General features: G+C 46.6%; 2 protein-coding genes across 2 annotated transcripts; both read left to right on the forward strand.

Moving 5' to 3' along the window:
- Nucleotides 1-3539: 3539 nt before the first annotated feature.
- Nucleotides 3540-4678, forward strand: LOC120657158 (probable cytokinin riboside 5'-monophosphate phosphoribohydrolase LOGL2). The gene is made up of 3 exons (XM_039935423.1): nt 3540-3786; nt 4253-4350; nt 4531-4678. Exons 1-3 carry the CDS (start codon nt 3577-3579, stop codon nt 4598-4600), a joined length of 378 nt encoding a protein of 125 aa, XP_039791357.1. The 5' UTR covers nt 3540-3576; the 3' UTR covers nt 4601-4678.
- Nucleotides 4679-7702: 3024 nt separating this feature from the next.
- LOC120709355 (UDP-xylose transporter 1-like) lies at nt 7703-12237 on the forward strand. The gene is made up of 8 exons (XM_039994981.1): nt 7703-7950; nt 9919-10087; nt 10262-10446; nt 10524-10591; nt 10959-11091; nt 11222-11383; nt 11545-11817; nt 11922-12237. Exons 2-8 carry the CDS (start codon nt 9973-9975, stop codon nt 12009-12011), a joined length of 1026 nt encoding a protein of 341 aa, XP_039850915.1. The 5' UTR covers nt 7703-7950; nt 9919-9972; the 3' UTR covers nt 12012-12237.
- The last annotated feature ends 871 nt before the right edge of the window (nt 12238-13108 follow it).

Consider the following 13108-nt stretch of genomic DNA (forward strand, 5'->3'; position numbering starts at 1 on the left):
ATTTGCCCCCCTTTTCCTCTCACGAGGAGCCTCGCGGGGGCCATACGAAATGCCCATCTTCAGAAAACTCCGGTTCACCCTAACCTTCTCGGAACAAATAGCCTCAAATGAGTCACGCTCCATCGACAAAAAAGGGCCGGCAATAGCAACTGCCTCCTGCTCGATCTCTTCGACGATCATATCGTCAGAAACACCTTCGGGTTTCCGCAAGCCAAAATCTGGGAAAGGAAGCTTATCTTTCAAGCCATCAACTTGAACCTTCGAAAAAGCCCCTGGTAACCAATCCCTCGTCAACGGCCAGACCTTCGCGGCCAGGTATTCTTCAATTAGATCCCGGCCGCTCACGACACGCGCCGCAGAAGCAAACGCGGAGCAACACTCCTTGTAGCCGGCTGCTGTCCTCCGGAAGTCTGCCTTGGTAGTATGTTTGAACTCCGCAACCTTCGAGGCAAGGGGATAGGAGACTCCTCCCGAAGAATCAACACTAGGAAAACCAATCTTGGCATAAAACCAGTACTGCTCCCAATGATCTTCCCATTTGTTCTTCTGGCAATAAGATAGCTCTATTCTGTCGATCCCTTGGGTCTTGTTGGTCCTCCTTGGGTGGAACGAACAACACCCACTCTGAGCAGAATATACTTGTGGATCTTCGCCAAAAGAAACCTTCCGCGTCTGTGGATGCATCTCGTAGAGTCTACAGAAAGCATCCACGCTAACCGGCCCATCGAAGGTTTTGACCACCCAGAAGAACTTCGACAGCTGCACGATGGCGTTGGGGGTAAGATGGTGCATCCGAAGACCAAACCGGGCCAGAATCTTCGGAAAAACGGGGTCCAGCGGAAAACGCAGACCGGCAAAAAAGAAGTCCCGGAACACAACACACTCTCCATCGCGAGGGTCCGGTGTAATCTCATCACCAGGGGCACGGCAAACTCCGGGGCCAAAATACCCTTTCTGCACATAACTCTCGACCAACTCCCGGGTCGCCCACGACTGACCAAAAATGAGAGTAGCAGGAGGCTTCTCCCGGGACCCCATCAGCTCTGAAGGATCAGCATCCACGTTGGTCAAATCCTCCTCTCCCTCAGACAACTGCCTTCTCTCCTCTTCCAAAGGCTCGATGTCCTTGGATCCAATTGGCCTTGCAGTAACCTTCAACCGAGCCATCCCTAAACAAACCAAATGTTCAGAATCGTAATGAATAAACCTCGAAGGTCCCAGCAAAAAATCGAAGCGAAAACTCACAAAGACTTAGCAGAACAATCCTTCCCTTTCCACAACCGCCGCGAAGAATGGGACGGAACAGGTTGCTTTCACAACCCGAAGATTGGGGCGAATCAGAAAGCGCCGCGTGTCAAAATTCGACAAGCGGGCGAAAGTTCGTATGGAATAAGAGCGTGAAAGCGACCTGTCCTCCCCGCCCCCTTTTATAGGGGGGTAACTTTGCACTGTTCACACAACGGTAAAAACGAGGAGAAGTCAGAACGACGGCAAATCAGACCGCAACACGTGCAAACAACACACCTTCGGGTCTCGCCCACCTCCGACCTTCGGGGGAGACGCTTTTGCACAAATGTCTTGACCGATCTTTGTTTTTTCGAGGGTTCGGCCGGCCGGAGTCGGACCTCACCCGCGAGGGGCTACTGTTGGGGATCGCCTCCTCCCGAAGGTGGCGTGACACGAAGGAGTACCGAAGGTTCCCGAAGGTCCCTAAAGGTTATACCGAAGCTTCAGCGAAGATGACGAAGCATCAACCCGAAGGTTCTTCGAAGATGATGAAGCATCGAAGAGTTCGTCGAGGTTCGGCGCCAGAAGATGGAATCCTGAGTCGCCGGGATGCTTCGGGAAGCGCGGAGGCGAAAAATGATGAAGGTGAAGTCCCTCGAAGCTTGTCGAAGGTCATCGCTAAAGGTCGTCGAACATCACAGAACCCGGAGGTCCACACCCTCGAAGGTTATGACAAGAACCTTCGGGTGCGGGCGACTCAGGAATGGCGAGCGATGAAGGCGGCGCCACACGAAACTTGTCAAGGACCGCTACCGAAGGTTCCCGAGGGGCAAAAAACACATGATCCGGGTGGGAGTATCCAAGTCGGACTATCCAACCTAGGGAAATTACCAAATACCCCTGTTGTAACTCTTTGACCTTCGTGGGGACCGCAGGGGTATTTCTGGAAAGATGTAATAAGGTTGGGGGTATAAATACCCCCTCCCACCCAACGTTGTACGGGTTGGAACATTTCGTACTGGGCAATAGTGCAATTTTTATTGTGCAATTCGTGCTCTAGTGTTCTAACCTTCGTTCGAAGAGTATTTTCTCTGTCTGGTGATCGGTCCAAATATCCCAACACATAGGTTTGGAGATGTACTGAACAAGGGGACAGTTGATGTCCTGTATCCCGGTGGTGTCCCTGTAATTCTTCAAGGTCAGGAAAATGGCTCCATTACACACGTGAATGAACAAAGAACGAACCTTTGCAGCCACTGAATCGATCAGGCATTCAAGACATCTCTTAAATGGAATTGTCTTGTCCTTTGTTAGCAGCAGAGCCATAGATGTTGCCATGTTGGGCGCTGACATGACGTCCACCTGTCCTGTGGTGTCGACTGAGTGCAGCTGTAGAGGAGGCTCTGCGTGTTTCCTTGGGGTGGGTCGTGGGATCACCCGTAGGCCACTGAAATTTCCTGTTGTCCTGCAGCCAATGCCCTCCTGAACTCGATCACATTAGCATTCCATTATTTGAGCAAATGCATATGCACACTGAAAGAAAATTTATCTACAATAAAGGGGCAATTTTCACACCACATTCAGGAATAAGCCAATCATGACATTCTTGACTGTTCAAATAGACTGTGTAGTTCTTCCAGCTTAAATGATAAAGCGGAGCTCCCACAATCTTTTCAAAGAAAAAAGGACCGCGTAGTTTAATTTGTTCAAAGCATGCTGGATTTTCCTTTAAAAAAAGTTTGGATCATACGAAAAAACTTTACTCCCGTCACATCGGATTTTTTATAATAATTAGGAGTATTAAGTATAGGTTAATTACAAAACAAATTGCATAATAGAGGCTAATTCACAAAACGAATCTATTAAGCCTAATTAATTCGTCATTAGTCCCCGTCATATCAGATGTTTGGATACCAATTATGCCTATTAAATATAGGCTAATTACAAAACCAATTGCATAAATGGAGGCTAATTCGCGAGACGAATGCCTAATTAGTCCATGATTTGATAATGTTGTGATACAGTAAACATGTGCTAATGATGGATTAATTAGGCTTAATAGATCTCTCATGAATTAGTCTCCATTTATGCAATTAGTTTTATAGTTAGGCCATGTTTAATTCTGCTAATTGCTATCCAAACATATTAGTCTCCATTTATGCAATTAGTTTTATAGTTAGGTCATGTTTAATTCCGCTAATTGCTATCCAAACATCCGACACGACACAGATTAAAAATTAGTCGCTGGATCGAAATAGTTATATATATATAACGACTCCACAAGTAGCGGTGTGCACTCCAGTGCAGCCAACCGAGGCAAGCCTTGCTGCAGTGGGATATCCCATCTCCATGCTGTCACTACCACCACAAGTAACACCTTCAGACTTCGACAAGCAACCAGAGAAGGTGAAGAGAGAAGCAATGGAGATCAAGATGGACGAAAAGGCACCAGCGGTGGCGGTGGTGCTGTCACGGTTCAGGAGGATATGTGTCTTCTGTGGGAGCAGCCATGGCAAGAAGTGCTACCAAGATGCCGCCATTGAGCTTGGAAAGGAGCTGGTAATTGAAGTCTGTCTTGCTTCTTTCTTTAGTTCCTTTATGACTTTTAGTGCTTCTAGCTTTTGTCTGTTTGGTCAAATAGATAGCTATACATTAGTGTGTCATCTTAATCATATCATACCTTTAATCTTAATTGAAGTATACTCTCTTGTTTTGACCATCAAAGCATCAATCACACCCAGGTGATGCTTCCCCATGAGAATTATTTTCAGTGGAGTTTAAGAGGCTGCACGCAAGTCGTACGTTTTTGCATAGATGCTTGTTACTGTACTCAAAATCTTCATGGCTTTCCTGTTCCTTGTTCACCGCATACGTTTGATGAAATATGACCTCATTTTCATCGTTTTTGTTTTCCCATCTAATATAATGATACTTAAGATGCATAACGTGACATTCTCCATACCTTCAAGGTTTTATAGCAACCATAAATTTGTGCATTTGAGACCATTTCCATGGGTCTGTTTAGGTGGCAAGAAACATTGATCTAGTGTATGGAGGAGGGAGTGTAGGGTTGATGGGCCTGGTCTCTCAAGCAGTGCACAATGGAGGAAGGCATGTCATTGGGTATGCAAGAAAACAATATTGTTTTAGCATATTTGGACTCATCAATTCTAATACTACTAGCTGATAGTGCATCAAAAGAGTAGCTTAGAGATTGATGAAACAGCATCGTGTCGGAAAGTGTTCGATCGATCGTGTCTGCCTCTAATCATAAAATTAACATCTTGCTGTCCTTCTATGCAGGGTGATTCCCAAGACACTCATGCCTCGAGAGGTACCCATTTTCTTCCTACTCTCCATCTCTAGCTTTTGATTGTTTAGTGCCACGTGGTATCATTTTCTCAAACATAAGGCTGTCTCAAACTATTCCCCCCATCCAACTCCTCCTATATGTACTTTATACTATATTTTACTACCTCCTCCTAAAAGATTCCTCCCCTTATATTTCTTCCACTCCAACCATTCCCCTCATATTCATTATAAAATTTACCAAACTTTTTCTATAGCTCTTAGGAAATAAAATAAGGCTACTGTAAAAGTTATGGCTCCTAAAACTCAGTATAGCAGCATGGATAAATAACTCATTTAAACTAGATATATTGCAAGATCTAATTTAAAAACTTATGGTAGAATTGTTTTTTGGGCCTACCAATTTTACACAAGCCTATAATCACGACATGCAACACTCTGGCCAAATATGACATACATACAAAGGATGGATCCTGAGATTTAAATAAAAGTGCATTAAACTGGTATTTGAAATAGAGCAAGATACATTGATCAAATGAAAAACTTTATGTAACAAAAGTTGTAGATCTTATTTCATAGAATCCAGAACAGTTGAGTTTGTATTTTTCCAATTTTTCTACAATATTATATCAATTTTACAAATTCACTATTTAATGCGCCCTGGACGCTAGGACCTAAATGTAAAATTATTTTTATATTTAGGTCCTGTCGCTAACTGGATGGGCGACAGCCACGGCGACAGGCACCCATTTTTGAAAATTTTCCTATTCGGCATATATTTTTGAAATTTTGTTTTTTTTAATATAAAAATGAAAAAAAGGCCGACCTCCTGGGCCCATCCTAAAAAGGCCGCCGCCACTTTCGCCTCGTCCGGCCTGCGAAGTTGATCGGAGTTCGCCTGGAAACAGAAGCAAACCGACGCCATCCCTCAGAGACGGCGGCATCCGACGCCGCCACCGCGCGACCGTCTTGGCGAACGCCTGAAGAAGACCAACGAAGGCGAGGCTGTGAGCTGCGCCTCCACTCGTCACCTAGGACGCATCGACGGTGCGCGAACGTCCTTCCCGGCCCATCGATTTGTAATGTAGATTGTTCAAGCGTCCGTCTGATCCTGAAACTGCAAAGGGGGCTTAAGCTGAGAACTGAAAAAATCTGAATCTCCTTTCCTTTTCTGAAACTACCGGTGTCTCCTTAGTTTGGCGATCCACATCTCGAGTGCCTGCGAACGAGCTGCATCTGCAGAAAATTCCTGTTCATCACCACACAGCACGTGTGCCATCGACAAGCAGGTGCAGTGCATGTCCAAGTGTCCAACGAAACAGGTGCAGTACGGGTAGAGCACTGATCCGCTATCCCATTCCATTTAGCACCTAATCCGAGGCAGCACTAACAAACGCCATCATCTCAAATCATCGCAGCCAGATTACGCATATTTTCTCGCACTGCAATTATTCCATGGCGGTCAAATGAAAAAAATCATCAGAGTGATAGTTGGACGTGCTGAACTCGTGATCTGACATCTTGATTTGATCCGGCACCCGGCCGGCTATGATATTAAGCGCGCCTCTTTTCCTCCGGGGCCGGAGGTTCAGAGGCACCCGCCGGGGCCGAGCTGACTGGTGTGAGGTCTCACCGACCGGCCACCAGAATAATGGAGCTGGTTCGGTTGCTCCGATCATCGACGGCTGCGCAGCGCGGCGCGGTGCTGTTGGGTTGGGCCGCGGTTGCCTTTGCTTGCATTCACGGGAAGGCCGATGCTTGCTTTACTGCTGCTGGCTGCTGCTGCAACCACCTGCGTCCCTCCAACCTTGCGCCCCAAGTGACAAGAGGAAGAAGGTAAGGTCTGTGTTTTCCTTGCCAATTATTGGCAAGATTTGGCGAAAGCTTTGATGTGATGCTACCCATTTGGCTTAGTTTTATTCAATTAGTGCGTTTGTTATGTCGAAGAATCACCTTTGGAGATGCGGCACTTGTTCGAGCTGGTTATATTTTAGTCGGTGAAGGGGTCTATATGCATGGATCCATGCTTTCAGCAGTGTCTCGTGCCACTCCCTCCACCTGAATTTTGCAGTTTTGCACTGATCATCAGTTTTGTCGGTTAAAAACTCAGGTAAAGTCATACATATATTTGAAACAGTAAATGTTCACATCATAAAAGTGTGTTCATAGGTTATTTCTACTTTGCAACAGCTTACTGCATTTCACCTGTCCAATTTTCTAATTTATTAAAAAAAAGGAAAAATTACCTGAGATTTGAATCTTACATATCATCTACTACCATCCAAGGGTTGCGCAAGGGAATATCACCGAATTCAGAAAGCTCAGGCTTTCTTGTTATCTGATCATCATAAAGTTAAGTGGTCATCTTTTTTAAGGGCAAGCAAATTCATTTATCGCTCATGTCCTATGATTAAACATTTGAAAAACACTGATTAGTGCACTAGTACAAAATTCTGTTGCCTCGTCAATGAAGATCAGACGTCGTCTTCTTCACATTGCCTTTATTAAAAGCTGGAATATTGTAGGGTGATTGGTGGCGGTAACCAACCCATACTAGTACACAAATTAGTTGTAGTGCTAAGTTGGACAGTAATGGTGGACCACAACGAAGATCTCTCTCGCTCGGTCGTTCTATGCTTTTCTGAAATGAAATGTGGGAGCGAGTTGCGTCAAAGATCCCTTGGGGCGGTGGCGAAATGGTCCAGCCGAGCATTGGGCCGGTACCCGTGTTTTGGCACCATCGGTATGCTCTAAACTATGCGCAGCAAGATCTTCAGACTCACAGTTTGGCTTCGACGACTCGGTAACTTGTAGGCATTGCAAATATAGTGGCGGCATCAGTCTCTACTATCTACACCATTGTTCAGGATTTCTCTGATCCAGTCTCCTATGCTGAAATAATAACCTACACTGTTTAACTGTTGAACTGAGCTTTGAAGGCGTCAGATAGTCTGGTATTCGAGATCCATGTTAATTTCAAACACCCTGTTTCGGCTACCATCTTTTTCGGTGTCGGTGATGTGGACTCGGCTCATCGGCCATGTTGGTGACAGGTCAGCGAGGAAGCTGTTGCGTTCCTCGAACGCACGCTGTTTTCTCTGTAGCCAGCATCCAGCAGGACGCCAAGGCGATGCACCGGCGTCAAATCACGGGACCAAACTGCCCACCGTGCGTCCACACCCACGCGCCATGACGCCACCAACACCTCCCCTCCCCCGGCCCACTGGTGCCTGCACATAAAAATGACTCTCGGTCTCTTCCTCCTCCTACGAGGCGCCACCGCACGGGACCAGCGCCATTAGAGGCCACACATCCATCCATTCCTTCTCCAACGCAGACAAGAGGAGGTAGCAGCAGAGGAGAGGGAGGCGCCAGCCCCTGCTGATTGGAATTGGAAAGAGACGTCAATTTGAAGTGAGTACTGCTCATGCTGTATTTTTTTGACCCAAGATTGTCTCTGTGTCAAGGATGTTCATGAATTCGGATTTGGGATATGCTTTGGTTCTCATGGATTACGACAATTCAAAAGATATGAAGGCTAAGTGTGTAAACACTGCCTGAATACCTTCAGGTGGCAGCAGCCGTAAAAACATTCGATTTCGTTTTGGTTGGGGTTTTTTCGAATTCAGCTGTTGCTCCTCTAGCCTGTTTGACGAATTTGGGGGTTGGAGTGCATTTTGGCTGCAAGCTGGGTGCCCAAGGATCATTCAGTGATGCAAGCAAGCAATGAACCGAGTGGTCAGGCTATCCAACTTGCATAAGCGGCGAAGCTTTTTTTTTTTAAAAAAAAAAGAGAAACAATTTAGTAGTGGATGATACTCTCTCCGTTTCACACCATGCAATGTTTAAATTATGCGAATTTAAATTCAACTGCCTATTTAATACGGTAAGCGTGCGGTCATTTCTTATCTTTCTTTTAGCAAATAGTGCTTTTCTCAAACGAAAAGAAAAACCCATATGCATATAGTTTTCTTAAACGCCTTCCCTTAGCAACGTGGTCAATCGTTTTGGAACAACTAGGATTCCTCTCAATCATTGTACCGGCTCGGCCCAGAGCGAACCACCGATCTGTATGTCCTCGATCCGATCGTGTGTTGTTTCTCGGTGAACTACTATCTGGAGCCATGTAAAAACGATCAAGTTCAGGGTAGAGATGTGCCGTCGTCCTGGGCTGCCATGATTTCCGAGTCGCGGTCTCGTACTCTCGTCGAAACAATTGGGTGTTTTCAGTTCATTTTGCATTTTGCGTTTTTGCGTTTTTAAGAGAATCTTCAATATTTGAAGTACCAAATATAGACTAATTATAAAACTAATTATAGATTTCATATGTAAACTATGAGACGAATCTAATGAGCCTAACTAATCCATCATTAGACTATGTTTACTGTAGCATTATTGTAGCAATTTAGTGCCTAATCACGTCCTAATTAGACTTATTAGATTTGTCTCGTGATTTACAATCCATTTGTATAATGCAATTTATTTTTGACTATATTTAATACACCATGCATGGGATTTACAAAATTTTTGGGGTTTGCCTTTTGCCATCTAAACACGGCCTTGGCCACGCAGCGTGAGCAAGCTCGCTGGACCTAGTCTGTCAAAGGGGCCACGGCCAATGCCATGTGTCCGGCCAGTGACCCAGCGACCAGGTCGGCGTTATGGTCTCAGCTGGGCGCCACTTCCGCAGCCTCGCTAGACGGCCCTGTTTTCCACTTGGCGTCGGCATGCTTGTCCAGTACCATGTCTCTGCCCTTCACTGCTGCATCTCCTCCATGCGAGGGCGCTGTCGTCAGCCGCAAGCCTGCAGCTCAGCAGCTGCGGCTCTGCAAGCGTGTAAGCTCAGGAACTTTCGTCAGCTCGACTGCACGGCGAAACGACCCCGGGTAGTTGCTGTCATGTGTCATCCTATTCTCAAGAGCTTCGTCAGCGTGATTGCACGACAAGAAGACGATCTGGGGGAGTTGGGCCTTGGGGAAGCATTCAACGCCAGTGTTGGAGCGGAATCTTTCGGACAGGGGCCACGGTCTCCTTACGCAAGCCATCCATTTGGCGGTAGTTTATTCGGGAGCCCACGGCAGAGGACACCTTTGTCTTACCTGTTCAACGTCACCCTTTTCATTTTTCTGGAACACGGTTGCTGACGCTGGTCGATAAGGCCGGCGCGGGTTCAGGCATTCCAGCGGAGAGCTCGTTTTGTCCCCCACCCCAGGTTCAGATTTTCAGTGTACTGCGCGTGCGCTGGAAATCACCTAGACTGAATCAACAGGTTATGACTGCGCGTGGCATTTACAAGTGGCCACAGTATACATTTCGCATTGTTTATGTTCTTCAGTTGACACACCTTGCTCTGGCATTTATCAGTGGATATCACCTATGCAGGTTCAGGTAAGAGTCCTCAACTGACAAGGGCAGCAGATCCAGCAGCTGGTCAAGATGACCGCCGGTTTCCAGCTCGGTGTGGTTGGGTCTCTCACCCTCTCCGTCGCGTCGTCAGTTGCCATTGTCATCTGCAACAAAGCACTCATCAGCACTCTAGGGTTTCCATTCGGTAAGGACCCGAGCTCTTCAGCCCACAAGCATGGATAGTACCTGATGAACATCAGGGCACAAATCATGGGCTTTCAGCCTGTTCTTGAACTGCTATGCGCATTGAATTGTGCAGAGTTACATGTATTCAGTTCAATACTTACCGGCAAGCCATACGTATTTGTGATCAATGCAGCTACAACATTGACAAGCTGGCATCTCATGGTGACATTCTGCACCCTTCACGTTGCGCAGCGCTTGCGCTTTTTTGAGCCAAAGGCAATTGATGGACAGACAGTGGTTTTGTTCGGGTTGCTGAATGGAACCTCAATCGGCCTTCTCAATCTTAGCTTAGGATTCAATTCCATCGGATTCTACCAGGTCAGTCTACTTTTGGTTGGTACTGTTTTTTATTGAATATGAAGGCAGCACGTGCTCAAATTCAGTATATTCTGCAGATGACAAAGCTGGCCATAATACCCTTCACAGTGCTGTTGGAGACTATATTCCTGAAGAAAAGATTCAGGTTAGAAAAATCAAAGTAGTACTGCCTGTGAACTAGATGTTCTGATTGCCTTTTATTCAGACTGAGGCCCACACAATGATTAATATAGAGACCCGGCCTGCAATACAATGGTCTATAGCCAAAATTTCTGTTTGCAAATTTTCATTCTTTTTTATGATTAGAAGAATTTTATATAACTATTTTGTCTTATCCATCAAACAAAATGAGATAGAGAAGGTCTAGCCAAATAATTAGATAAATTGAAAGTATGCTTGCCTTTTTTTTCCCTGGTACTGCCGTACTGGACAGATCTATTTCTTCTTCGGCTACTGAATTCTTTCCTATAATTCATCACTATGCTGATAACGATATAACTAACAATATGCAGTGAGACTATCCAGTTCTCCCTGCTGATCTTGCTACTTGGAGTTGGCATCGCTTCAGTCACTGACCTCAAGCTAAATTTTCTTGGGTCTATCCTTTCCGGCCTCGCCATCGCCACGACTTGTGTTGGCCAAATTGTATCCTACATTTCTGTTCTTCGTTCAGCGTGCACATTTGACATTTATGGTTGTTTCCCTTGCACTAATTAATTCTCATTTTCTCAACATCTACTATTGGTATGATTCATCCTTAACCTGCTGAATGAAGCTCACAAACACAATACAGAGGAAGCTGAAGGTCTCTTCGACGCAGCTCCTGTACCAATCAGCGCCTTACCAGGCAGCCATCCTGTTCGCGACCGGCCCCTTCGTGGATCAGCTCCTCACCAGCCGCAGCGTCTTCACCCACAAATACACTTTCCCAGTTGTGGTAAGCTCCGTCACACACCCTGTGCAATGGCAGCAGCACAGAAATCTCTGAAAAAACCCATTCCAAGCCTATCTCAGCTTGGGATGGATGGCAATAACATGCAGAACAAGAACAATGAGCAGGGGCCCAACTGATGATGAGCTGTGTGCGTCGTGTGGTAGGGCTTCATCGTGCTGTCGTGCCTGATCGCGGTGTCGGTGAACTTCAGCACGTTCCTGGTGATCGGGACGACGTCGCCGGTGACGTACCAGGTGCTGGGGCACCTCAAGACGTGCCTGGTGCTGTCGTTCGGGTACACGCTGCTGCGCGACCCCTTCACCGCGCGCAACATCCTGGGCATCCTGGTCGCCATCTTCGGGATGGCGCTCTACTCCTACTTCTCGGTGCGCGAGGGCAGGAAGAAGGCCGCGGGCGACGCCCTCCCGGTGTCACAGGTACGCACGCAGGGCGATCTCGTCAGGAAAACCGAACTGCTCTCGAGTTCTTCCTGGGTTTCTCTGCAATGCGTCTCTGATCTGATGATGCTCCCGCTCTGCAGATGCCGGACAAGGAGACGGAGCCGCTGCTGGCGTCGGCCAAGGACGGCGGCGACGCCAAGAAGGCCAACGGCGTAGCTCACGACTGCTAGATGATCCTCTCACTCGTCTGTTATAGCTTAGCCCAGCTCTAGTGTCGCTACGCACACTGTTCTGAATCTGATGTCGGGAAGCAAAAATTCCCTTCGTTTATTTCTATGATAGAAAGTGGGGCGCGTTGTACTCGGGCACAATTTGATGCCACGGGGTTCTGAAAATCGGTGGTTCCTCTCTTCAGGCCGCATGGCTCATCAGCAGAACGACGGTTTGTTCGGTTAAGGCCAATCTCAATGAGAGTGTTATAAGAGTGCCAGTAGTATGAGAAGAGAGGAGAGAATAGTGTCACACTGATATAGTTCTCAAGTTTCCAGTTTTGATAACTGTATCGATGACACTCCCACTGAGACTGGTCTAATCCCCTTCGCAAAAGTATTGGGAGGGATCAAAGTCCCTTTGAATCCCCTCCAATCCTCTTCAAACCGAACAAGTCCTGAAGGTCCTACTTGGCTCTGGCGGTCTGGCCACTCTTCTTCGAATGATGTGGTGCTGTGCGAGAGGTACGTGCTCTCCTAGCTCAAGTTTCGTCCCCGCGCGCGCCGTCAATGCAAGGACACGGCCACGGCGGGTACCGACGACGACTCTCGCTTCTTCTCAGGGAGCCAGCAAAAAAAACACACCAGCTGTTAATTGGGCCGGTTGACTCTTGCCGCCGTACCTCGAGCACGCAGGCCGGCTGCGACTAGGTTTGGCAGTCCAGGCCCATCGAGAACAGTGCGGACTTGAAAGTGGCCAGTGCAGGGACGGCCCAGACACAGGCTCTTTTCTTTATTTTTTTTAAAAAAGATTGAGCCGTGTACATCATGTCAAAAGAAGAGCCTTGCTACATGTAAGCTCTTACCCGCACTCAAAAAAAAAAAAGCTCTTACCCTTTTTTTCCTTTTGTGAAATCTAAGTTATTTCTTTTGTCCAAAAAACAGAGGGAAAAACCCTAATCTCTTTCTTGCTCATTGACACATCTAGCTCGTTTACTCCTTCTGTTAAACAATGCAGGTAGATTTTAGTTTTTTTTTCACAAGTTAAGCTTCTATAACTTCAACCGATTCTATATAAAACCGCCTTATGTCTTTACATTTGTATCTGTTTGATATTT

Source organism: Panicum virgatum, chromosome 1K, assembly GCF_016808335.1.
Source record: "Panicum virgatum strain AP13 chromosome 1K, P.virgatum_v5, whole genome shotgun sequence".
Lineage (NCBI taxonomy): Eukaryota > Viridiplantae > Streptophyta > Magnoliopsida > Poales > Poaceae > Panicum > Panicum virgatum.